The sequence below is a fragment of the Actinia tenebrosa genome, unplaced genomic scaffold (genome assembly GCF_029948245.1).
Source record: "Actinia tenebrosa isolate PJP-AT-01 unplaced genomic scaffold, QUT_ActTen_1.0 PGA_scaffold3__52_contigs__length_22856419, whole genome shotgun sequence".
In the NCBI taxonomy this organism is placed as follows: Eukaryota; Metazoa; Cnidaria; class Anthozoa; order Actiniaria; family Actiniidae; genus Actinia; species Actinia tenebrosa.
The window spans coordinates 17,339,959-17,363,320 of record NW_028292580.1 but is presented as its reverse complement, the minus strand read 5'-3'; the positions used below and the strand labels follow the sequence as shown (position 1 = coordinate 17,363,320).

The following is a 23,362-nucleotide window of genomic DNA, read 5'->3' as shown; positions in this document are numbered from 1 at the left end:
ACAAACTGTACTCTTCAAAACCTGGTTTTCATTAGCGACCCTCGAGACGGAAGCATAAGAGCATGCGCAAGACAACGCACGAAAGACAAAATCTTCCGTTCTCTCGTGCTTGCGTCGCTTCTTTTCTCTATTAGTATAGGAAATCGCACGATCTCGAGTACAATTTGGAAATTAATAGACACGAGTAATGTTTTGAAAGTTCTTGTAATTGCACGAGCCTTTAGGCGAGTGCAATTAAGAACTTTCAAAACATGAAGAGTGTCTATTAATTCCAAATTGTACGAGAAGATCGTGTGAATTTTTGTTTATAGTTTACTCAACAAAATTTCAGTGTAAAAAATGCGGAGCGACGCCGATCATCTTTGTCTATTTGGCGGCCGATTTTCAGTCCATCTCGCAACTGAAATGCATGAAAAAAATTAGTTCTTACGGCTTTAAAATTTTATTTATATGTTTTTTAAGTACAAAATAATTGTTTTGACATTGTTTTGGCCGTGTTGCCATAGCGACTAAATTTAGTACTCCTACGGAGTACAATTAATGCTATAATTGTACTCCTCTCGACCAATCAGAGTCGAGTAATTTTGTTGAGTGTACTATAAGTGAAGAAATAGAAAACACGCGCGCGTGCTGTGTGCAATCATAAAGCACGCGGGGGTTGGCAGAACACGAGAGAAGTGTTAGGAGAAGCACGACGCGTAGCGGAGTGCTTTTGGACACTTCTCGAGTGTTCTGTTAATCCCCAAGTGCTTTAGAACGGCACACAGCACAGCAAGCAAGTTTTTTATTTCTTTTATAAAATACAAATTACAATAATAGATAGGAATGACGCAACGCAAAGTGCGCGCGCGTGCAATGTGCTCTCATAAAGCACGCACTCCAAACCAATGAGAACGCGACATTCATAACAGTTATTTCATAAAGAGATTTAGCCTCAAGACGCGTACGTCAAGTTTCGTGCGCGCGCCGTCTTCAACGTAGTTAGCGTTCTAGACAGGACGTAAAAATGCTGCGTCTTTCAACCACGTTAAGAAAAGCAGACGCACGAAAAAATTCGCTTGCGCCGTCGTCTTTGACGTACGCGTCTTGAGGATAAATCTTTCTAATGAGAAGATGAGGTTGCGTCGGCTTGCGTTGCTAGTGAGTACCAGGATTAAAGGAACCAGTGTACCTTGAAACTGTTCCCGCAGGGAAAAGATTGACAGCTTTAACGAGTAACTGTGTTTGTTCGATTGTCCACTGGTCTTGTTCTTCACGTTCTTCGCTTTCTTTCTTACTTCGCGCAAGAGTAGCCTTCTGGTTTTCTTCTTCCTTTCTTCTTCGTTCTTTTAACGCCTCTATCTGAAAATAAAAATATTCAATATATAATATATAATACATTCATTATTATTTGAATATTATATTGCTAACCCATAACTTGGATTTTGTTCCAGTATTTTAGGAAGTTGTAAACCTTTTTAATAGATATAACAAAAAGGCATTTTCGTCCAGTGTGATAACAAAAAAATTGGAAACCATATAGTTATAGGCGATTTCTACGACCCATAAAGAAAAGCTTTTGTCTGAAGTGAGCTTTTTTTTCCCAAGTTATTATCCTTTTCCCCAACCAAAAGAAACTTCAAAGTATTTTTCGTTAACAGTATTTCAAAGTTGTGCATGTGTTTTCCATAGCGCACGTAGTCTTGCCCGAAAATGCATCACTTTCGAATCTGAGCACGGGATACTTTTGACACTCGTCTTAAAGCGCTGAAATACGAGACACAAAAACGTCCAATTTGTCGCGCAACATTGTTGCAGTGCAAGTTCGAAAACAATGTTGCTCGTTTTACATCCTATCTATCCAACTTGTCACGCAACAAAATCTAATGTTGCAAGTTGGGACTATCAAGGTGATATTCTGCACGCTGATTGGCTACAAGCTACATCATTCAAGATGGCGGCCGCTTCTGCACATAAAATGTTGCGTGACAAGTTGGACGAGTGATGAAAAACGAGCTACAAATCGCAAATTTGTTGCAGAAAGTTGATCTACGTTCTACTTTTTGCAACAAGTTTTCCCAACTTGCAACAAACGATTTTGTTGCGTGACAAGTTGGATAGATAGGGTGTAAAACGAGCAACATTGTTTTCGAACTTGCACCGCAACAATGTTGCGCGACAAGTTGGACGTTTTTGCGTTTTTGTGTCTCCTATCTCAGCGCCTTAAACTTCACTATTCTCTGTGTATTTTTAGCGTGATCTCCCGGCGTTAATGCGCTAGACGTGAAATGTCATTTTGGCCTGAACTACACAAGTCTAAACGATTGAATTTTTTCCTAATTTTATTTGTCGTCTAACACGTGTCCCTGTGCTCTGTTAGACACGTCAAGAGCTTGTTTTACATCGAAAACGAGCGAGCGCGCGCGCAGTAGCTTCTTGGAAACATCAGCATACATTCGAAGTTCAACGACTTGAAGCAAGTGCTGTGATGAAGAGAAATGCCATCAGATATGGGGGATAATCTAAGTAAATATTGGACAACAACTGACATACAAACACAACGTAACAGGTAACATCTAAATGATATATAAATGTAAAAGTTGTCTAGTTTAAACATAGTTACTAGAGTGAAATTTCCTTTGCCTCGGCTCGGAATATTCGGTTTTAACTTTTCTTTTGCAGAGTTTTCCATTTAAAAAACAAATAACAATCCAATTTCATGTCGACCATTAATATAGCATGTTAACTACCCCTCATGCACTCCTCCAAAAAGTTACACCGAATCAAAACATGGCGACCAATTTGAATAAATAAAATAAATAAATAAATAAATAATGGGTTCTTATATAGCGCATTTTAAATATCGCAATGCGCTTCAGATTCATAACCAGTGGAGGACTTTACGGGCTGCGTATTAAGGCGCTAATGGCAGACGTGCAGCTTACAATCATGGGTGTGAAATGTTAGTAGATTAGTAGATTAGTATTATTATTAGTAGTATGCCTCCAAATTGGAATAGCAATTGTTCTGGAGCGACTAAGCTCGAATAAAATGAGCGTTTTCACACACATGAGAGTCTAGTCAGTCCAGAACAAACGTTGTTCAAATAGGTCGTCATATTTCGATTCGGCCTATTCTATTGTAGAAATTATCCGTGCGTGGTATCGAAAAGTAAGAATGACGCAAGAAACGCAGCAGAGGGACATTCTAGTCCACCAAGAACCAAGAGCATTTGAGGACGACCTTCAACATTTGGATAATCAACCTCTAGCCTTACACTTATTTAGAGGTTTGACAAATGAAAAGTTGGATGAAAAACTAAGGTATTTTAGAATATGATGTCAGAGTAACGAGCTGATCTGAAATAGTGACGTAAAAATGACGTCACTGGTGACGTAGAAATGACGTTACTGGTGCCGTAGAAATGACGTCACTGGTGACGTAGAAAAGACGTCACTGCAAAACTGAGGTGTTATGAAGCTTGTGAAAATTGACCAGCGAAAAATAAAAACCTGTTTACCATTGCAATACAAATGGAAAACTCTTTAGTTATTGTTTTGCTGCTATCAACCTCTTATTAGTAACGTTATTTTTTAATTATTTGGTTGCCTGGAAATCCATAATTTCAAGGGGTAAAGTGACACCTCACTTTTGCAAATTTTCTTGATTCTGATTGGCTAAAATTTTCTCTCGGATCAGCTGGAAGTACGTTGCTTTTTATGGGAATGTTTTTTGGTTTCCAACACCAGTTTTTTTAAGAAAGACTTTTCTTGGTCCTCTCCCCCCTCCCCTCCCACTCCAATTCAGCTGGTACGAGAGGGTAGAACATAACTGGATTTTAGCGGATTTTTAAAAGTAAATAACAGACCTTTTTACCTTGGGCGGAAACTAAATATTTTTCGATTTCAGACCACGCGTTTTGAGAATAAGATTCTTTGTTTGAGTTGTGTCTTCTCATGTCCAACCATTAAACAAAGAAATAATACTCTTGGGAATGAAACGGGGTCTGTAATGGGAAAACATTGCACACCGGCAAGGTAAAAAGGTCTACATAATTGCGTCAAAATTGGTTTCGTTCTTTCCTAGAATGATACGCAGCCAAAGGAGTCTTCTTCAATCTCGAATCATTCGACTTTTGGATGAACAGGCGATGATAAACAGACGAAGAGCAAGGTTATTGAAGCTTAAAGGAAACATTGATGAAAATATGTGAACAGATGCAACGAAACTATTTCAGTACGGTAGTCAGAAATCAATGCAGCGAAACATCAAATATTAAAACTTTGGAAGGCACTTTCTCTTGGTTTGTTGTCCTTTTTCTTTTAGATTAGAAGACTTTTAATGTAAAGATAATTGTAATAAACTTCACATCGAACACACAGGGAGTGATTGCTCAGACTACCGAGCCATAGTTTCACCTCTAAAGCACTCGACGCCAGATTGAATGGACTACTTCGACGGTACGGTGGCCATCTTGGATTTTATGGCATTTTTGGGCGTCCAGGGATCAAATCGAGCTTTCTTCCAATAATGACTCACCATAAGATAATACAACAACATTCTCGTACCCAAAGCCTTCTCAGCTTTCTAACGAAAAATCGAAGGTGAATAGGTGGCACACCGATCATCTTTACCCATAAAAGAAAGACAAACAAACGAAATTCTATACATTTCAACAACGTGTTAGTTACCTGTTGTTGGTATACTCCATACACTTGTTCCTTGGTCTCTCCCTTCTCCATATCTTCCCGGAATGTCTGTAAACTGATCAAAATAAAAGTAATTGATGGTTTATACTCATTCTAAAAAGAAAACAGAATGCATGGCAACCATGTTGGTTAGACAGCTTACATCATATTATTATTGGAAGCAAACAAGTCAAAAAAAAAAAAAAGAACACATTACAGTGCGAATCGAAAAACCTTGGGCACCTAGAAATATTTCAAGAATGTTTAAAAGCCAATCAGAAGCGTTATTTTTATCTTTCCGTTATCTTGTGGTTAGAGAGTCAATTCTGATTGGCCAAAGAAGAATAGAACATTTCTAGAATATTCCTAGGTGCCCAGGGTTTTTCGATTCGCACTGTAACGCAAACATCTTGCGTTTTTTTTTTTTTTATGCGAAGGAACTTACTTTTCTAAAGAGAGTGATTCTAGAAGCAAATCGAGTTGCTGCATCTCTTCTAGTCTCTTGGGTTCCTCTTCACAAAAATAGTTGTGATTCTGGAGAAAACAAACGATTTCTTTGCATTATAGTGCGAAATGAGATATAAGAGGTTAACCTTATCGAGAATACCCTCCTAAGATCGAATAGGGACTTTAAAATTGAGAAAGGAAAACGGGAGAACCCGGAGAAAAAATCTCGAAGCAAGGGAGAAAACCAACACAAACTCAAGTCACACGACACAAAGTCACAAGGGTGATAGGTGAGTATGCCCGCTGCTACGCTACTGCTGAAAAGCGAAGACAAACTTTTAACGGGTTCGGAATTACCTTTCCGAAATAACATATCAACCCTCAATGCTGTTTTGATGGTTCTGCGATTTTAAAATCTCCTAAACTAGAATGCCAGTTACTGCCTCCCACCCCCTTCCTCCCTCCCTTTCCCCTCCTTCCATGCCACCTTTCCCCCTTTCCCCCCTTTCTCTCCTTCCCCCTCCCTTCCTTCCTCCCTCCCTTCCCCTTTCCTTCCTTTCCCCTCTTTATTTCCCCTCCTTCCATTTCCCCTTTCCCCCTTTCTCCTTGCTTCATCCCTCTCTCCCCCCTTCCCTCCTTCCCCCCCCCCCCCCCATTTCTTACCCCCTTCCTCCTTTCTCTTCCTCCCTCTTCCCCCTTCACTCCCTTCCCCCTCCCCCTACTCACCACCTCAACTATTTCCAGGGGAAAAGGGTGGGAGGTTTGTTCAAAAACAGGTTTCCACAAAGCAAAATACCTTGCAAACAGTTCTTATCGCTTTTCTCTCTTTTTTCATGGCTGCTTTCAGTTTCTCTTTCTCTTTTTTAGCAGTTGCTGCTTTGAGCTTGGCCTCTTGTTCTTCTTTTTCCTTTGCCAACCGTTCTGCTTCTTCTGCTTCTTGCTTTTTCTGCAACCGTTAAAAATATAATGAATAAATGTATGGTTTGCTTCATCGACCCAACAATTGTGTTTTAATACTACCTAGCTTTCGACCTCTCCATTAAAAAATATTACCTTATTAATTATTTCTTTGTTCTCGTAAGAAAATGATGGTAAGAGTTTGCAGTGGTTAGAGGCGACGCATTAGCATCAGCCAACCGTGCTTCCCTAAGGAATTATCGCTTTTTGCTGCGATTTTTTTTTGCGATTTTGTCCATAATAAATAATGGCAAAGAATTTACTTGTAAAGTTTTTTTCAGGATACCAAGATTTTCCTAGACGAATGTCTCTTTTGAACTATGAGACAAAATATTTCATATTTCCGAAAATTGCCACAAAAATCGCAGCAAAAATCGCCAGTGTAAACGGGGCTTAAGGCGTGCATGTGTTATCATCCGTTACCTTGATCTTTTCTTCTGCAGCAGCTTTCGCCGCTTCCTCTTTCGCTCTTTTCTCGGCGAGTTTTCTCTCTTTCTCTTCCTCTTTGAAACGTTTTATTCGAGGGTCACATGCATATGCGTTATCTGAAGTAATAAATTAAAGAAATAGATCTCTTGTTATTTAAGTGTCTTGCGGTTCTAGCGTTTTCGCACTAATTGGAAATACTTTTTCACTCACACACACTACCGCTACATTCTATGCACACAACGCCCAACTCACATGTTGATTTTTACGGAGGGAGGAAACCGGAGAAACCGGAGAAAACCCTCGTAGCATAGGAGAGAATGCAACTTTGATCATTTTTGTTCATTTTGTGACGAGCCTCAGCCCAATCAAGTGAACAATAATAACAATAATAATGATGATGATGATGATGATGATGATGATGATAATAATAACAATAAAAACAATCATAGCAAAAATTAATTGATCATTTTAGACTGTTATTCTTATTTTACCTATCAATGTTCTTATTCTTGTTACTTCTTCTTTCTTTCGTTTTTGTCTCATTGCTTTATTTTGTTTTTCTATCCATCGCCTTTCATCTCGACTGAAAATAGAAAATAGTTAGATAAGGAATATGAAACGCGCTCGCGTATTTCTGTACAAATAGAAAATGCGCGCGCGTGCTGTGCAGTTAAAAAGCACGCGGGGGTTAGCAGAACACGAGAGAAGTGTTAGGAGAAGCATGACGCGTAGCGGAGTGCTTCTCGACACTTCTCGAGTGTTCTGCCAATCCTCAAAGTGCTTAATAACTCCACACAGCACAGCAAGCAAGTTTTTTATTTCTTTTACAAAATACAAATTACAATAACTGATATTTTAGATAGGAATGACGCAATTGAAAGTGTGCGCGCGTGCTGTGTGCTCTCGTATTTTGTATTAGTGTAGACAAAGAAAACGGAGGCTTTTGAACTGAAACGCTGACTTCATACACACCGGCACGTCTGTTCTTTCACATGCGTAGACGACAGCAATCTGTGTTTTTGATTATTTTGGTGTTCGGCAGCGAAAACGCAGGCTTTTAAAAACGCTGCTGTCACTTACACCGGCACGTCTGTTTTTCGCATGCGCAGATGATGGTATTGAATCATTCCCCATAGTATCTGCGTCCTTGATTGTTTTAGTGTGGACAGGCGAAAATCATATGAACACGCTAGTGTGAACTCGATGCTTTCGGAGCGTAAGTAAGGGGCCTGATTTTTTGGCTTCCATCAATCAAAAACAAATTAACACAGATCGTAAAAATTAAATTGACAGAAGTGAAAAACCCAGGACTCTAGAACTACATTTCGTTGTCTGGATCGTGGGATAATGAGAATGGGAATAACATACTTTTCGCCTTTCTCTTTTTCTTCTTCGTCAAGGTACGAAAACTCTCTCCAAGAATCAAAATTATACCTGTAAATAAAACAGCACAAGATGTACACTCAGCTAGACATGAGTATCTCGAGTGTGTTCTTTTAAGCCCCGTTTACACTAGCGATTTTTTTGCGATTTTTTTTTTTTTTTTTTTTTTTTTTTTTTTTCCGATTTTTTTGCGATTTTGTCCATAATAAATAATGGTAAAGAATTTAATTGTAAAGTTTTTTTCAGGATACCAAGATTTGACGAATGTGTCTTTTGAAGGATGAGACAAAAGATTTCATATTTCCGAAAATTGCCACAAAAATCGCAGCAAAAATCGCCAGTGTAAACGGGGCTTTTTATGCGGGGGTGCAAATACATCTGCAATTTCAAGGTGTCATCAAGAATTCTAATCAGAACATTTGGTTTTCAAGCCCCGTTCAAAATGGGTTACAGAAAGACTTCTTTACTTTGGGAGTAATATTCCCAACTCAGACCACGTGTCATTCTCTTGAAAATAAGATTCTTTGAGTCTTTCAATTTGCAGCTGCATAAGCTGCTTCGCATACTGCGAGGATCCGCTCAATTTGATACATTACAACCGCAGTACAAATATATATTTCATATATATTCTCATACACATAAAATAAGATTCATCGTTTGGGTTGTACCGTGCGTCTTTTCATGCACCCACCTCCCTTTAAACAAAGAAACGATACTCTAGGGAATGACATGTCATGTGGTCTGAAATGTGAAAACATTATGTCCCAACTAAAGAGCATTTCAACTTGTCAAGAATTTTGTAAGGAGTATGTAGACGTTAAATATGCTTTATGAGAGGATTTCAAAAACTTGCCAGAAAGTATAAAATTTGTCCACTTCTTCAAATGTAGAATTTTCATGACCAAGTAAAGGTACAGGCTCGATGTTGGACCATCTGATAAGAGAAATGGGTTTAATTAGTGAGGATATTTAAATAGTCTAGGAAATAAGAGAGAAAAAGAGAGAGAGAGAGAGAGAGAAGTGGGAGGGGGGGGGGGGGAAGGAAGGTAAAATGAGTAGAACAATAAAACAAAAGAACGAACGAATCGACGAACACACAACGCACAATTAATACACAAACGCACGAACGCACGAACGCACGAACGCACGAACGCACGCACGAACGCACGAACGCACGAACGCACGAACGAACGAACGGACGACGGACGGACGGACGGACGGACGGACGGACGGACGGACGGACGGACGGACGGACGGACGGACAAGGAAGAAATAAAATAGAGGAAGGATGTTGCTAAAAATTTTAAAAAATAACGTATCATATACAAAAGCAGTTGGACCAATAGCTATATGTCTACTAAATAACAAAGAAGAGTAAGATAAATTCGAAACCGGTTTCAAAACATGTGGATAAAAATGATGTCAAATATTATATAAATCTTAGATTATAATTACCTGGCATTACTCTCAATAACAGGGCAAAACACATCAAAGAAATTAGCTTTGTTGTTGGAGCTTATTGTAGGCACAACGTCATCAAACGTCGGGTCCACACTGTCGTAGGCTCGTCTTCTATTGGCACTACTCAACACTTCGTTAGCGATTGTTATACACGAGAAATAATCTTGGTTATTGGATGGTAGGCTGCTTGCTTTCTCTCCTCTGCTTTTTTTCTTGTCTGGATGATGCTTCAGGACTTTCTTTTTAACTTTTTAGAAAAAGCAGAGTATTATAATAATTATTATTATATTCAGCTTAGATAGAACGTGTGTGAGTTCTGATTGTTTGAGAACTGTGCTTTATTGACGAAATAGAATGCGCGCGCGTGCTGTGTGCAGTTATAAAGCACGAGGGGGTTGGCAGAACACGAGAGAAGTGTTAGGAGAAGCACGATGCGTAGCTGAGTGCTCCTAGACACTTCTCGAGTGTTCTACCAATCCCCAAGTGCTTTATACCTCCCCACAGCACAGCAATCAGGTTTTTTATTCTTTAAATACAAATTACAACTGTTATTCAGAAGAGAGGAATGACGCAACTGAAAGTGTACGCGTGTGCTGTGTGCTCTCATTAAGGCACGTGCTCTCAACCAATCAGAAAGGGATATTTATAACACTTATTTTACAATAGTGAATGTGTAGCAAACTTTACAAAGAATTGTAAAAAAACAGCATGTTTCTATATATCATCAATAAAACAATTAAAGTAGCTTTGTTATAGTGCTCTGTTCAGTAATAAACAGGGGCGTAGGAAGGACTTGATTACAGATTGGGGGGGGGGGGGGGGGGGCAGTGTACCATTTTCCTGCCAAATTCACAGGAATCCCACATGAATTAAATAAATTTTGGTGCTTAAAAAACACTTTTAGGGAGGCACACTCCCCCCGTTCCCTCCCCGCCTTAAGCTAGTGGTAATAAAGCACTTACTGTAGAAAGTGCTGAAAGCACTCAAAAAGGGTTTTCTTCCATGCTTTCAAATTGATATACAGTACAGCTTACGGGGATGTTAACATTCCACGCGTGCCGACCGCGTGTAGTACACTTAGCGTAGTACACTCCTACACGTGTAGTGGCCGCAAGTACATTGAGTACACGATATTACGTGTAAAAACTACACGCATCTGATTTCCTCATTAACTAGTGCCTATTGTTCATACTCACAAGCATGAAATAAGTTCTAAGGAGTTAATGAAGCATGGAATAAGCTATTTTGTTTGTAAAAAAAAAAGTACATGTTCATGTTGAGGTTATTTCATGGATTTGAATAATTTTACTCTAATTTTAAAAACTAACAACCAAATACAAACATCGCACATATCGGCTGATCATGACTTACAAGCTTTTTTAACTTGGTCTTCTGTTGCCTTGTACCTCAGTTTTGTTAATCCAAGTACGCGGTAGTGATCTTGATCCTAGGAGGCATTTTATTTCATTAAATCAAAATATAATGACAAATTGAAAATATAATATTGATCAGTATATTTTTAGACTTGAATATAGAGTTTCTAGAGCTGTGATTGGTCGAGCGACTAGTGATTCTAAGACGATAATCACCGCTGGAACAGCAATTATGAGGTTTTCCTACGTTTGCTTATATAGCAGCATCAGTAAGCCTGATCTGACTTATCTAATTTGTTCTTAGATTAATTTTTAAGATTTAATCTTACAGCATGCAATTTAATCTCCGAAGTTGGACTAAAAATTCAAGAAACAGAAATCAAAAATACAAGGAACTAAACTGGCAGCATGGGGATGCCCTATTCACCTAGGGGCACATCCTAGATCCCCCCCCCCCCCCTCCCCTGTGATGTATGCTAGTGTTCTTGCCCCTCATCTCATCACGTGAGTAAAGTTTATTAGGTCTCTCCTTTGATTGATTCAAGGGGTTATCTCTTAATCACATATTCACATATTCTGTGTCCTAACTTCCAGCAGCCTAGAGGTTGTTTCAGTTGGGTGAATAAGATTGCTTATCATATGACCCATATCTGCCTGGGCGCGAGCTCTTAAAAAAACCTTAGGGAAAATGGCGTGAGCAGGGCCGTATGGCTTTGAGCAAGCACGGCTGCTCCAAAACTTCGACCGTATTGACATAATTTGCAACTTTTAAAATATCTTTTTTATTTAGGGTCATATGATAAAATGCTTATTGACTGAGATAGGTTGGGCCGTAAGGGAAAATATTTGGTGCTTGGTCATTTGTACAGCATCACCTCAAGCCAAATATTTTCCCTCATGGCCCTTCTACTCAGTCAAAAAGTACATAGTGCTAAAGATTTTTTTCCCCAAGGGGAGGGGATAAAATTTTAATACTGCTACCATACAGTACCTTCCAGTCCTTAGGATCCAGCATTAACAAAAAAGTGTCATCTTCATCATCTGAAGTGATGCTTTCATCAGAGCTGCTTGCCTCATCATCCACCGAGCCAATGGAATGATGTGATAATGAACTATGATGCCGATGATTGATGTATGCTTCATACCATCTACCAACTGGTTCAATCGGTTTCAGCACTGGAGCTATAAAATTGAACCGAAAAAAATTCTCAATTTATTAAGCTTTTCATATCATAGCTATAGGTGCACTTCATCTTTAGACAGCTACACCCATACACACATACATACATACATACATACATACATACATAGACATAAGCTAAGAATAAAAACTAGCTAGATTCATTCAAACTTTAATTCCTAGAATACCATAAAAAGTTAAAACAATGCATCAAGAGTGTAGCATTTTTGTTGGATAAATCAAACATCAAAATTATAATCAGTCGACAAGGCAACATGTGACAACCTCACAAACTTTGTACCTGAAATTCTTGCAAAAGTTGTAGTAGTCTCATCCTCAAACGCAGGCGGTAGCTCAAGCATATTATAGAGATCCCAGATAACCCAAATTGCCTCTAAAAATATTAAATACTGGCGCGAAATTGTAGAAAATAGTGACAAAATTCTGGAGTTTTTTTCCTTCTTTTCCTTTGAGCCAGTATAATGTCCAGCGGTTTAGTGTACTGATCATGCGTAAAAGGGATTTTTCTATGGCGTGCTTTTCTTGTACAAAAATAAAAGTGAAAGTTCTTCAAAGTAAAACTCTTTTTTTTTGGTGAAAAAGTATGCCTAAATATTTAGAAAATCCTAGTCTCCTCACTAAGGATCAACTCAAGTCCGATCTAAAGACCCACGGAGTGAGTTTACCAAGAGGCGACCAGAGAAAACAGGTTTATGTGGACCTTTATTTGAAGCATTTGACTTCGCAAAATAAAAGTCAAACTAACGGGATATTGGGATTCTCGTCCGACGAAGAAGAAGAAGACAAGCCTTCCCCGAAGGTAAATTAGATTATAGCTACGTAAATTGTGAGTTTTAGTGGTTAGTGGTTAGTGACGTGATGTGGTTAGGTTTTGGGGATGTTATTCTTTGTGGTCTTGTTGACTGGCGTTGTTGCCCCAAGTTTGAATATCTGACGAGCTGACACGAGGACGTGATTTGCTCTTAAAAACCAAAACAACAGGTCTTTAGCTCGATTTTGAGGTGTTAAATCATACAAGACCTTCCTGGATCGGAGCTTTGCAAGGCGTTTCTGTAGCTGCTGAAACCTTTGTCTTTCAGTTTGCTCAGGTGAAAGTTGTAATGTTGACAAAGCGGAAGCCATGCTTGTGCACTGAAAACGTCTTGTAATAGAGAAGTTGTTGATCATATGATTGCCATACAACTGCTTATCCAGCTTGGGAATATATGGTACAATATGCCAGTGGAAAAGGTGTGTAAGAAGATAGAGAATCGTCATGCACAAACCTAAACTTATTTCTAACCTAAGCTTATAATGATTTTATCTCAAGATCAATCATCCGGAAGAAAATCAAAGATTATAAAACCTAATTTCAGTTCTTATGAGCTTAAAGTCAAGTAACTTATCTAAGTCTTTTGTCTTTATTTTCGTTGGAAAATATTTATTATGAAAAGATAATTTAGTCTGTAATCACCACTATTTAACACAAAGGTGTTACTTGGCCACTTAATTTACAAACATTTCAAATAATACCTTTTGAATGTCAATAATAATATTTTTTATTTAATAATTTTGATTCGATGTTCTAGAACTTTTATCGTTTTTCTTGTGAAGGGAGCTTTTTTAATATTTCGTTTAGATTATTTATCAGATCTGAACATTAATCTACTCAATACATGTGTATTTATCAATTTTTTTTTTCATCGCAATTTTATACCAGTGCAAACATTCAAGCTTATTTACAGATTTGTTTTGATAATTTTTGAGAATTATTAACGCATTATTTTAAGAGGGGAAAATTTATTGATAAAATACTAAATTATTTTGCACTACATAATGTACGAAATGTACCTTTTTCCATATTGTTTCATCAGTATTATTTATTACTTATAAAATATAAGCTTTATTAGTAAGTTACTTTATGATATAAACTACTGTGATATGAATCCGCTATGGTGTTTGCACACAATCTAGCTTTCAAATATGAATCAGTTATTTATGCAAAATATGTATAATAATAAGTTTACTATTCTTCGTTTGCAATAGACGTCATAGCTGCCATGTTGGAAGAATTTGACAAAAGATTTTTCAATGAATTCTTTTGTTATATCTTCCAACATGGTGGACATCCCTTTTGTTATTGTGCTCTCTTGCTATTGATGGCAAACCAAGAATACTACTAACTTTCCAACTGGCTCACAGATTGATTATTTTCTTGACACTAGTATCCTATGTATTTGGTAAATAATATATAAGTTGTGAATTATAAATTCTTAGTCATGCCTCAGTAGGAAGATATTATCAGTACATAATTGAGGTCCTATTAGGGGTAAATTCAGGCAAGCCACAAGGCCTTGAAACAGAGTTTTCTGTCATATCTTAAAAATAGTCATTTGTTGTAGTATAATATTACGTAGGAGGATTAACAATGATGTACTTTTGCACAAAGAAGGGACATTGAACAGCATACCATTCCTTTCTCAGCAAAAAAACAATATATTTAATTGCTATCTAATCTTACAGAGAAAGCAATTGTTATTCTTAGTATAACTTTTTATTTAGTAGCTCAGCTTATTTTAAAATGCCAGTATATGTCAACTTCTGCTATAATACTGACTCACTCAAAACCACAGGAAGCCCAATACTGGCACCTAAGATACAAAGGGTGGTAATCTTGAAGTTATTGTCAAAGGATTTGTTAGTGTATCATTATACTAGATATTTATGGTGTGCTTGCTATTGAAAGCCTTTAAAAGCACTTAAAATGAAATGTGTAATGCTTTATTAAATAGATAGGATCGTACGCCCACGCTGATTGGTTGAAACTGACGCTGTTTTTTTAGTGAATGGAGTGCTGATGCCATCCGTGTGCATGAAGTGCTGCTAGATCCTGCAACTGTCTTTCGTTTTGCGCAAATAAATTCAATACCGAAATAAAATCAGTGAATATATGATAAAATGAATAAAACAGCTTTTTCTGTCTTCGGTTCAGTAATAAAGCACTTAAGAAGGGCCGTAAGCACTCAAGAAGTTCAGCGCTACTTTCTTGCTTACATAACTTCCTGCGTGCTTTATTACTGAATAGAGCATGGATAAAGTGGTTTCATTGTTTTGTTTAATGAAGTCACAGATTTAACAATGTACAAAGTATGATAAATCAAATACATGTATGGTGTTGTATCATGCAATATCTGTGATTAGAGAAAATAAATAATGAATAGATTCATATCGGTGACTTACCACAGTAATTAAATTAATATATGTTGGTATGTCAGTTTTCTTTTAATTATTATTGGATTTGTGAGTGGTATATGTTGTCTGTGGATTTTTTTTTTGATTTTTTTGATTTTTATTTTATTATATTATTATTATTTTTTGTTGTTGTTGTCTTTTGCTCGTTTGTCTTTTATCAGTGCATCTTAGAAATAAAAAAAAACAAAAAAACATTAGGATAGCTCTATGTGAGAAAAAATGTTCTTATCTTAAATATTTAATCAACTTTAAATTGGTGGAACATGTATACAAATAGCGCAAGATTAATTAGAGGCATAAATACATGTATCTGATTCTCACGATAAAAGTTCAAAGAAAATTTAAAAAATTAGAAAAATATTAAGAAGTTAATTGGTTTGCCTTCAGTAGAAAATTAAAACAATTTACTAGGATTTCGTTGTTCAAAATTAAAGGCATAGATATCTGATTCTCATCTGATAAAAGTCCCAAAACATTTTGCCGAAAACAAAAAATTAAGAAAATAAGGATTTCATTGTTTAAGATTAAGGAATAGTCAATGGCAGCTTAGTGTCGCTTATATCCAGTTCTGGATGCATGCGGGAGGATACTAAGCAAGAAAGGAGTGTTAGAGTTACACGAGGCGTAGCATCTCTAGCTTCTTGAGTGCTTAAGCAACCGTCCAAGTGCATTCAGAACTGGATATACACACAACTAGCATTGATCATTGCTTTATATAACATAGCAAAACTATAAAAAATGTTTCTTGATCAAAAAATCTAAATCTTGTTCTAACGAAATTCTTAATTGCATAGTGCGTGCTGCTCAATCATGTCAGCGTGTGCCATTCGTTTCTGGATACATGCTCGCACATACTAATTAACCAATCAGAACATGCGTTATATCATGGCTATGTCGTAAAAGACAATGGTTCAAAATTTTTTTTTGTATTTTTTTGTACAAAATTTGAAAATTAAAATGCACTACTGATTTAGAATCAGAGCTGTTAGTCACAAATATACAGTAGTAAACCAAAAGTAAAACAAAAACAAAAAACAAAAAGCAAATGAATTAAATAAATGATGTAAAGTTAATATAATTTATTTAATTTATTAAGTAAAATGTTTTATTTAACTGTGTTCTTAAAAGCTGATTTTTGTTCTCCTTTTATTATCATTTTTATTCATTTTATTTGTTCCTTTTTGACTTTTGTCTTATAAAAAACAAATTAACCTTTACAAGAATTCATGGTTTTATTATAATATGTTATCTCGATGATATTTGCAGCTTTTATAGTCATGCATTAAATACCACCCTTTTTAAGCCTATTTAAAACCACAGTATGAATGAATGAATAATTATCAACCTCTAGGTTAAGCCTTATGTTAGTGTCTAGTGTACAATTCATTATATTTCGTTCCCATCTCCAATCAACACTCCACTAGAATAGGACTAATGGACTCAAGCTCCGAGGAGAAAAAAGAAAAAAAGAAAGTATCCAAGAGAAAGACAGTATTGAGAGCAATTTTTGAATATCTTAAGGTTTGGTTTGAGTTTTTTGGTATATGAGCTATGCAGAATTTATAAATAATATGCTCTACCATGTTTCTTGTTTATATATTAACTTACGAATACCACTGAGCGACTTAAGGTTGGGGAATCATTTACATGTATTCTCTTGACACAAGTAACATGCATGCAGAAAAATTACAATATTTTTACAACAAGAAACTGTTTCTCTGAATTAAGAACAACAATAATATAGACTGAAAACAAGAATTATGGTTTTGTACGTGAGGGCAGACTTTAATGGCCTTTCAATTTCCATATCTTGTACACCAACAATGTATTTCACTAGTTATATAAATACTTCACATTTTTATATTTTTTTAATTTGAGTCTAGCTCAAAAATTTTATATGCATTTTAAAAATACCCATTTAAAAAAATTCGTTTTTTAGATCTAGACTAAGATTATCTTTGTATCATGATTAATTTTTACTGTCTCTATACTGTACATTGTTTGTGTTCACTCGTTGTTCCAAGTTGCATTTGCACTAGAAATTGCATGGTGTAATTGTTAACAAACTGCTTTTTCCTGGCCTATTTTCATTGAAAAAAAAAATCATGTATTTAACTTGTACTAAAGATCTGAATTTTCACTCGCCACACTTCAATTTTGCTTTTAAACAGAGACTATTTTCAATTCCAAAATTTTCACAGACAAATTGATCTTAAATTACATTCATTTTGAGAATTTCTTTTGAGTCTAGCCGAACTAAGAATTAGTTTCAAATGAAATAAAAATCTTTGTGTTAAAGAGTAAAAATAATGCCTCACATAGCATAATAAGAAAATGAGGCATGTATTAAATAATTAATTAGATAAGGTTTGAAGTAAATATTGCAAATTTGATAAGAAAGCAACTTTTAACTCATTAGTTTTCTTGAAGTTGACATCTGATATGTATTAAAATCTATAGAAAAATCATTGTTCAAGTAGAATACACTGTAGGATGTAGAAAAATGTTTTAACTTAAGCTTGTGATTTAGTAGCATTTTCATTATGATTACTATATGACCACCAGTAAAAACTTAAACAGATGTTGATGTTAAATTAATGTTCATTTTTATTTTATTCTCATTGAATTATTTTATTTTTATAAAATGTGCTAAATACTTCTAGTTATTTCTAAAACTAATTTTCGCAGTTGTTAAATATGTTTTCATTTTGAGTTGCTTCTTTTTTTTCTATGTTTCTTTAATTTCTTTTCTCTCTCTCTCTCTCTGTCTCTGTCTCTTTCTTGACATGTTCTTTTCTTTCTTTCTTGCTTGCTTGCTGGCTGGCTGGCTGGCTGGCTGGCTGGCTGGCTGGCTGGCTGGCTTGCTTGCTTGCTTCCTTCCACTCTCTCTTTCTTTCCTTGCTGTTCTTTCTTTCTTCTTCTCTTCTTTCTTTCTTTCTTCTTTATTTTTTTTTCTTTTTTTTTCTTTTTTTCTTCTTCTTTTTTATTCTCTCTTTTCCTTCCTTCCTTCCTTTCTTTCTTCCTTCCCTCCTTTCTTTCTTCCCTTTCCTACATTGTTTCTTTCTTCCTTCCTTTCTTGTTCTTTCTTTCTTTTGGTTTTTGCTTGATAACTCTTGACACGATAATCTGTGAATTTTTCTTTTTTGTTTTCACTGGTCAATATTTGCAGGCTTCATGACACCTCAGATTTGCCGTGGCGGCATTTCTTTGTCACTATTTCAGATCAGCTGGATTATATAATCATTGCTTAAGCAATCATAATTTATTTGACTTTATCCTTGTAATACAGAAGCCACCACAGAAACCTCAGAAAATCTTAATTAGGAAACCAGTGAAGGGGCTGCCATATGATGTAAACTCTCTATCAGATGGAGATCTTGCAAGGCAGCTAAGAAGCTATGGTCAAGTTGTTGGACCCATTACTGAAACAACAAGGCCTCTGTACCAAAAAAAATTAAGTGAGTTTGAAAAGTCCCTTTCACAGTTCCCTGTGCCATCTTGAAAGGTAGCAGTGCCTTTGCATCGAAGCGAAAGGAACGGTCAAAGCTTGCAATGATAGAGAGCTTTTTTTACACCCTTGGACAATTTTCTTATTATTCACATGTCTCTATCATTGCAAGCTCACCATTCGTCTCGCTTCTATGCAAAGGCACGGCTATCTTTCAAGATGGTGCAGGGAACTGTGAAGGGGACTATTTGATTGTCCATTGTACATTCATTGTATATTCCCATCTTTTCCTTCCACAAAAGCCAACTTGTACTTTTTTACTCACTAGCTTGGCTCTGATTGGCCAAAATATTCTAAACAGTATCTATATAATTATTCAGATTAATTGTCAAATGAAGAATACTGCTGTTCTAACCACCAATGTTAGCCCTTGGCTTTGGCAGAAAACACAGTTTTAGTCCTAGTAATTTGTTTTATGCTACTGAACCTCATCCAATAATTGCTTATTAATGGTTGTTCATAGCCTTCTCCACAGACATCTCTTTGCCTCTTTTTTGCTCCTTGGACTTCCTGTGGCAAGGACAAAAAAGATGAAGGGGAAAGGGGGAGGGGAGGGAGAAAGTCTCCCTTGTCCCCACTCCTCCTTCCCTCTTGTTCCTAGTTCTTCTCTGCTATAAAATTTAACAGAGGGGTCCCAACAGAGAATGCGTGGGGTAGCCTGCGGAGGAGGCTAGGTTGCTCAATTACCCAGAGATGTTTTCAGATTGCTGAATTCCCTGTTGCTTACCCTGGAGAGCATAATAGTGTCTGCAAACAATAGATAATTGTTAACTAATGGAGTGAAATCTTCTAATTTTCCAGTCAAACTCCTCCAAGATGAAATGAAAAATCCAGCCAGTGTTCAGCCAGTAGATAAAACACCAAAAGCCTGGGAATATTCTGATAATGAGGACGAGGTGCCCAATAGAACATTTGAAGTTAAGAAAGAAAAAGAAGACAAACATGTGGTTAACATACAAGGTATGAACTATTTACCACTGTTTCCATTGCTTCATGCTGCTCGACACAAAATGTATTAAAAAAACTACATTAAAGATTTATTTGGTTAATGGTAGTGTTTTGTCCAATTATCCTGTTGTGCCTGTTGTCGATCAGCTTGCAGTTGCAAAAGCAATGCATTCTCATTTTTTGCAATATTGCATGCATGTAATAATAGTAAAGTGCATGTATCATCACAGGCATTGAAATATGAGACAACAGAAACATATTGCAACTATGCATACACAATAGAAAAGTGTTGTGTCAATTGCCCTGGATAAGTGCTTTACAAATTGTTATTATTATTATTATTATTATTATTATTAATATTGCATGTATTTTTAAGAAAACAATTACATGTTAATAATGCGTGCTACATAATAGTAAAGTGTCGTGAAAGGTGTCAATTGCTGCAATATTGTTTGCATAGTTACAGGCATTGGAATCACATTTTGCAGTCACAATATTGCAGTTTAGTTTGAGCAATGTTTTGTTTTTCAATGCCATATACAACATTGCAAGAACTAATAAGATTTTAAGCACCACAAACAGTAATATTGAGTTGACCTACAATTAACCTCATTAGAATTCTGTCTAACTTTAACGTTGTTTAGATGATGATAAAGTTGATGCTTCATTAGACTTCTGTTTAACTTTAACGTTGTTTAGATGATGTTAAAGTTGATGCTTCTCCCGAGCTGCCGCCACCACAGCTTTCGCATCCAACCAAAGAGCGACCTCTCCCTCCAAGAGAGAGCACGCCAAAAAAGGTAATAAAGAGAGAGACTATGGTGTCTGAATCTCACATGGAGACAAGAAAACGAGTGTTTGAGTCTGACAAAAAACCACTAAAGGAAACCACGGTAAAAAAGTCATCAAGTCCCACCACGACAACTAAGATGAGTGGATCAACCAAAACTGGAGCATCATGGGAGTGGAAAGCAGTTCTTGTAGTTTTAGCCCTTATCACCATCATCTTGCTAGTTTATTACTTCATGGAAGAATCCCGCGAAAAACCAGCCAGCATTACTAGCCAAACGGGCTAACATCATTTTCTTCAGTACTCACTTCAGTCTCAGTTGTAAATAGTTCGTGTCTGGGCTGGTATGACTAGCCGCAGATAAATACTTGTCTTTTATTCGGTATCCTTTTTTGTTCGTTTGATTATTTTTCTTCTTCTTTCATTTGTTTTTTTTTTTTTGCACTCTTTTTTTAGTCATGCATATACTATTTCTTTGCATTACTTTATGTTGATTAATTAACCTGGTTTTCAACGCCGTAAACCTCTATTAAACGACCACCAACTAAGCGATTAACCTCTATTATACGGTCACCTACTAAGCGACCAACCTCTATTAAACGGTCACCTACTAAGCAACCAACCTCTATTTAGAAACAATCAATTGTTTTTTGACGCTAAGGATCATGGTCCCCAGAGGGGACGAAATAGCATCAACGTAAACAAAAATATAATAAAATTCGCTTTTGAGATGGTGAAAAGTAAGGCCCCGTCCATACGTATCCGGAAATTTCTTGATCCGCCCTGATGCACGCTTGTGCCTAGTCCCTTTGACGGATAGTTTTACTTATCGAGCATGCGCAAAATCGTATTTACGTCAGCGTATTCGAAAATTTGCGGATACGACCGTCCACACGTGTCCGTCGTATTCGGAGCGTATTCGAAAATTTCCACTCTGGAGACCGTTTTCGAAAATTTCCGGATACGGATACGCAAATTTCCGGGCACATGTGGACGCAACGCGTATCCGCAAGGAAAAATTTCCGGATACAAAAATTTCCGGGTTTGTGTGGACGGGGCCTAAGATAAATATCCCGAACCCAGAAAGATGTAGCCGGAATACAGCTCAATTTGGAGGACATAAAAACAGGTTCTCAGGAGATTGAAATTCTTTTGTTTTGTCCTCCACATTGAGCTCCTTTGACGTCACATGCAAGAGGTCTATTTTTAATATTTTGTCTACGTAAAGAAACCATGACGTAGTGATTACATAGACCTCTTGCATGTGACGTCAAAGGAGCTCAATGTGGAGGACAAAACAAAAGAATTTCAATCTCCCGAGAATTGGAACCTATTGTAATGTCCTCCAAATTGAGCTTCATTCTGACTTCCTGCAAGGGGTCTATAGGGCAATTCCTCTAGGGTAGACAGTAAATAGAAATTTGACTAGAGGCATCAGATGCCAATGAAAATTCCATTCCATTCCTTGATATTCGGGAATGGCTATCGGTAAAGTATACATGTATTATGGAATAAAAATAATATGCATTTATCCAAAAGGAGGGATACGTGTAAAGCAAACTATATTTATATCTATACTATATTATAGTTTATATAACATGTACTCTGACCACGAGGGCATGTATCAAGGAAACAAGGTGGAAAAGATATACCCAACCGTATCATTACATTAAGCCTTGTTCTCCGTAGCTGCGACGCAAGCCGTTGCAACTAGACGCAGGTCCATGTTCCACTTAGTCACTATGAAAAGAAGCGGTGCAACAGAACGGAATATTTTCTTTTCTCGCATTGGCTCGTGCTTATGCTTGCGTAGCTGTTGAGAACCAGGCTTTAAGGCGCGATTACACGGAGCAATTTTTTCTGCAACTTGTGTTGCAAGAGCGTTGCGCCACAAGTTGTATGGAGCATTGTAGCGTGTAACCTACAGCTCATTCTAAAAAAAATGTAGCGAGACAAGTTGCAGCAATCATTGCGAAAAGTAAAACTCGTTTCTCCTTTTGGCAATGATTGTACCGTGTAGACACTCTTGCAACTTTTGTCGCAACGCTGTTGCTAGACATCACTTTATCGCGATAGTAATTTCTTTGCATCCTAAACTTAAAATCTAAACAAGATGCCCGAGAACTTAATAAGAATGTAGCAAAGTGAAGTCTGTCTTATTTTTTGGCACCTTGGAAACTTATGTCCCCTAAATCAGCCTCACAATGCACTGTTTTCTTCTCAACCTGTTGTACCATCTTCCTTATCAAAGACTATACACAGGGTTCGTGCTACTCCTTAAACTCCTTGAAAACTCCTTGAATTTAATTCACGTTTTCAAGGGCACTTGAAAAGCTCTTGAATTTTATGATTTTAGCGAAACTCCTTGAAAACTCCTTGGACTTTTGCTTTGATCATTACTTGCATGGTTCTGAAATAGATCTAGTCAGAAAGATTGGAAAATCTGAAAGTCGGCCATGTGCAACCAACGTGTAAAACGTTGGCATAGTTAGCTGAACATACTCCTTGAAAATTCATTTTTAGGTCCTTGTATACTCCTTGAATAGTCCTTGAATTTTAAGTGGCTACCTGGGCACGAACCCTGTTTACACCTAAATCCAAAATGGGGGATGGCCGGGTGAAAACGAGGCATCCAGGGCCAAATTTAGAGTACTTTATAATTTGATGCCGCAAAAATGTTGTGTTTCAGAATTTAAGAAAGAAAGTCGGAATAAACGTAGAATTTGCATTGACAACAAATTATTTCTTTTGGACTTGGCCCTGGATGCATCGTTTTTATGTAACTCACTCGGCCGTGCGCCAATTCGGACTTAAATGTATTTTAACGGTAAATTTATCTCGTAGAGAAAATGTTTCAAATAACGATTTTACCTAAATTTCGTTATTGATTGATAGTTTGAATGGAAGGAGATAATTTCAAATCCTCTTATTTTGTAGAAGAAATAAATACTATTCCTATTAGTTAAA

General features: G+C 36.8%; 2 protein-coding genes and 1 long non-coding RNA gene across 4 annotated transcripts in view; 2 read left to right on the top strand and 1 right to left on the bottom strand.

The window, feature by feature from the left end:
• The window catches only part of LOC116301084 (dnaJ homolog subfamily C member 2), a 22,967-nt gene extending 10,543 nt beyond the window's left edge, over nucleotides 1-12,424 (bottom strand). Inside the window, exons 1-12 of the mRNA XM_031710084.2 lie at nucleotides 12,199-12,424; nucleotides 11,709-11,899; nucleotides 10,716-10,791; nucleotides 9,339-9,591; nucleotides 8,737-8,817; nucleotides 7,869-7,934; nucleotides 6,992-7,083; nucleotides 6,495-6,616; nucleotides 5,911-6,060; nucleotides 5,113-5,201; nucleotides 4,671-4,743; nucleotides 1,172-1,341 (exon numbers count right to left, since the gene is read on the bottom strand). Coding sequence (XP_031565944.1) covers nucleotides 1,172-1,341; nucleotides 4,671-4,743; nucleotides 5,113-5,201; nucleotides 5,911-6,060; nucleotides 6,495-6,616; nucleotides 6,992-7,083; nucleotides 7,869-7,934; nucleotides 8,737-8,817; nucleotides 9,339-9,591; nucleotides 10,716-10,791; nucleotides 11,709-11,899; nucleotides 12,199-12,259 — 1,424 coding nt within the window. The 5' untranslated portion in view covers nucleotides 12,260-12,424. The remainder of the gene's footprint in view (nucleotides 1-1,171; nucleotides 1,342-4,670; nucleotides 4,744-5,112; nucleotides 5,202-5,910; nucleotides 6,061-6,494; nucleotides 6,617-6,991; nucleotides 7,084-7,868; nucleotides 7,935-8,736; nucleotides 8,818-9,338; nucleotides 9,592-10,715; nucleotides 10,792-11,708; nucleotides 11,900-12,198) is intronic.
• On the top strand, nucleotides 2,876-4,272 carry LOC116301088 (uncharacterized). Its single transcript, XR_004197690.1, has 3 exons — nucleotides 2,876-2,941; nucleotides 3,125-3,302; nucleotides 4,066-4,272. It is a non-coding gene; the product is annotated as an uncharacterized LOC116301088 (long non-coding RNA).
• Nucleotides 12,421-23,362, top strand: LOC116301086 (uncharacterized). Of its 2 annotated transcripts, none has more exons than XM_031710086.2 (4): nucleotides 12,421-12,717; nucleotides 18,439-18,607; nucleotides 19,459-19,617; nucleotides 20,305-23,362. In XM_031710086.2, exons 1-4 carry the CDS (start codon nucleotides 12,502-12,504, stop codon nucleotides 20,679-20,681), a joined length of 921 nt encoding a protein of 306 aa, XP_031565946.1. In that variant the 5' UTR covers nucleotides 12,421-12,501; the 3' UTR covers nucleotides 20,682-23,362. The 2 variants fall into 2 exon arrangements, with proteins under 2 accessions (XP_031565946.1, XP_031565947.1); XM_031710087.2 differs by lacking the exon at nucleotides 12,421-12,717 and adding an exon at nucleotides 16,538-16,670.

Coding starts and splice junctions, on each gene's coding strand:
- LOC116301086 (XM_031710086.2), top strand. CDS start 12,502: ATGCCTAAATATTTAGAAAATCCTAGTCTCCTCACTAAGGATCAACTC. Junction 18,608..19,458: donor TCTGTACCAAAAAAAATTAA/GTGAGTTTGAAA, acceptor CTAATTTTCCAG/TCAAACTCCTCCAAGATGAA. Junction 19,618..20,304: donor ACATGTGGTTAACATACAAG/GTATGAACTATT, acceptor AACGTTGTTTAG/ATGATGTTAAAGTTGATGCT.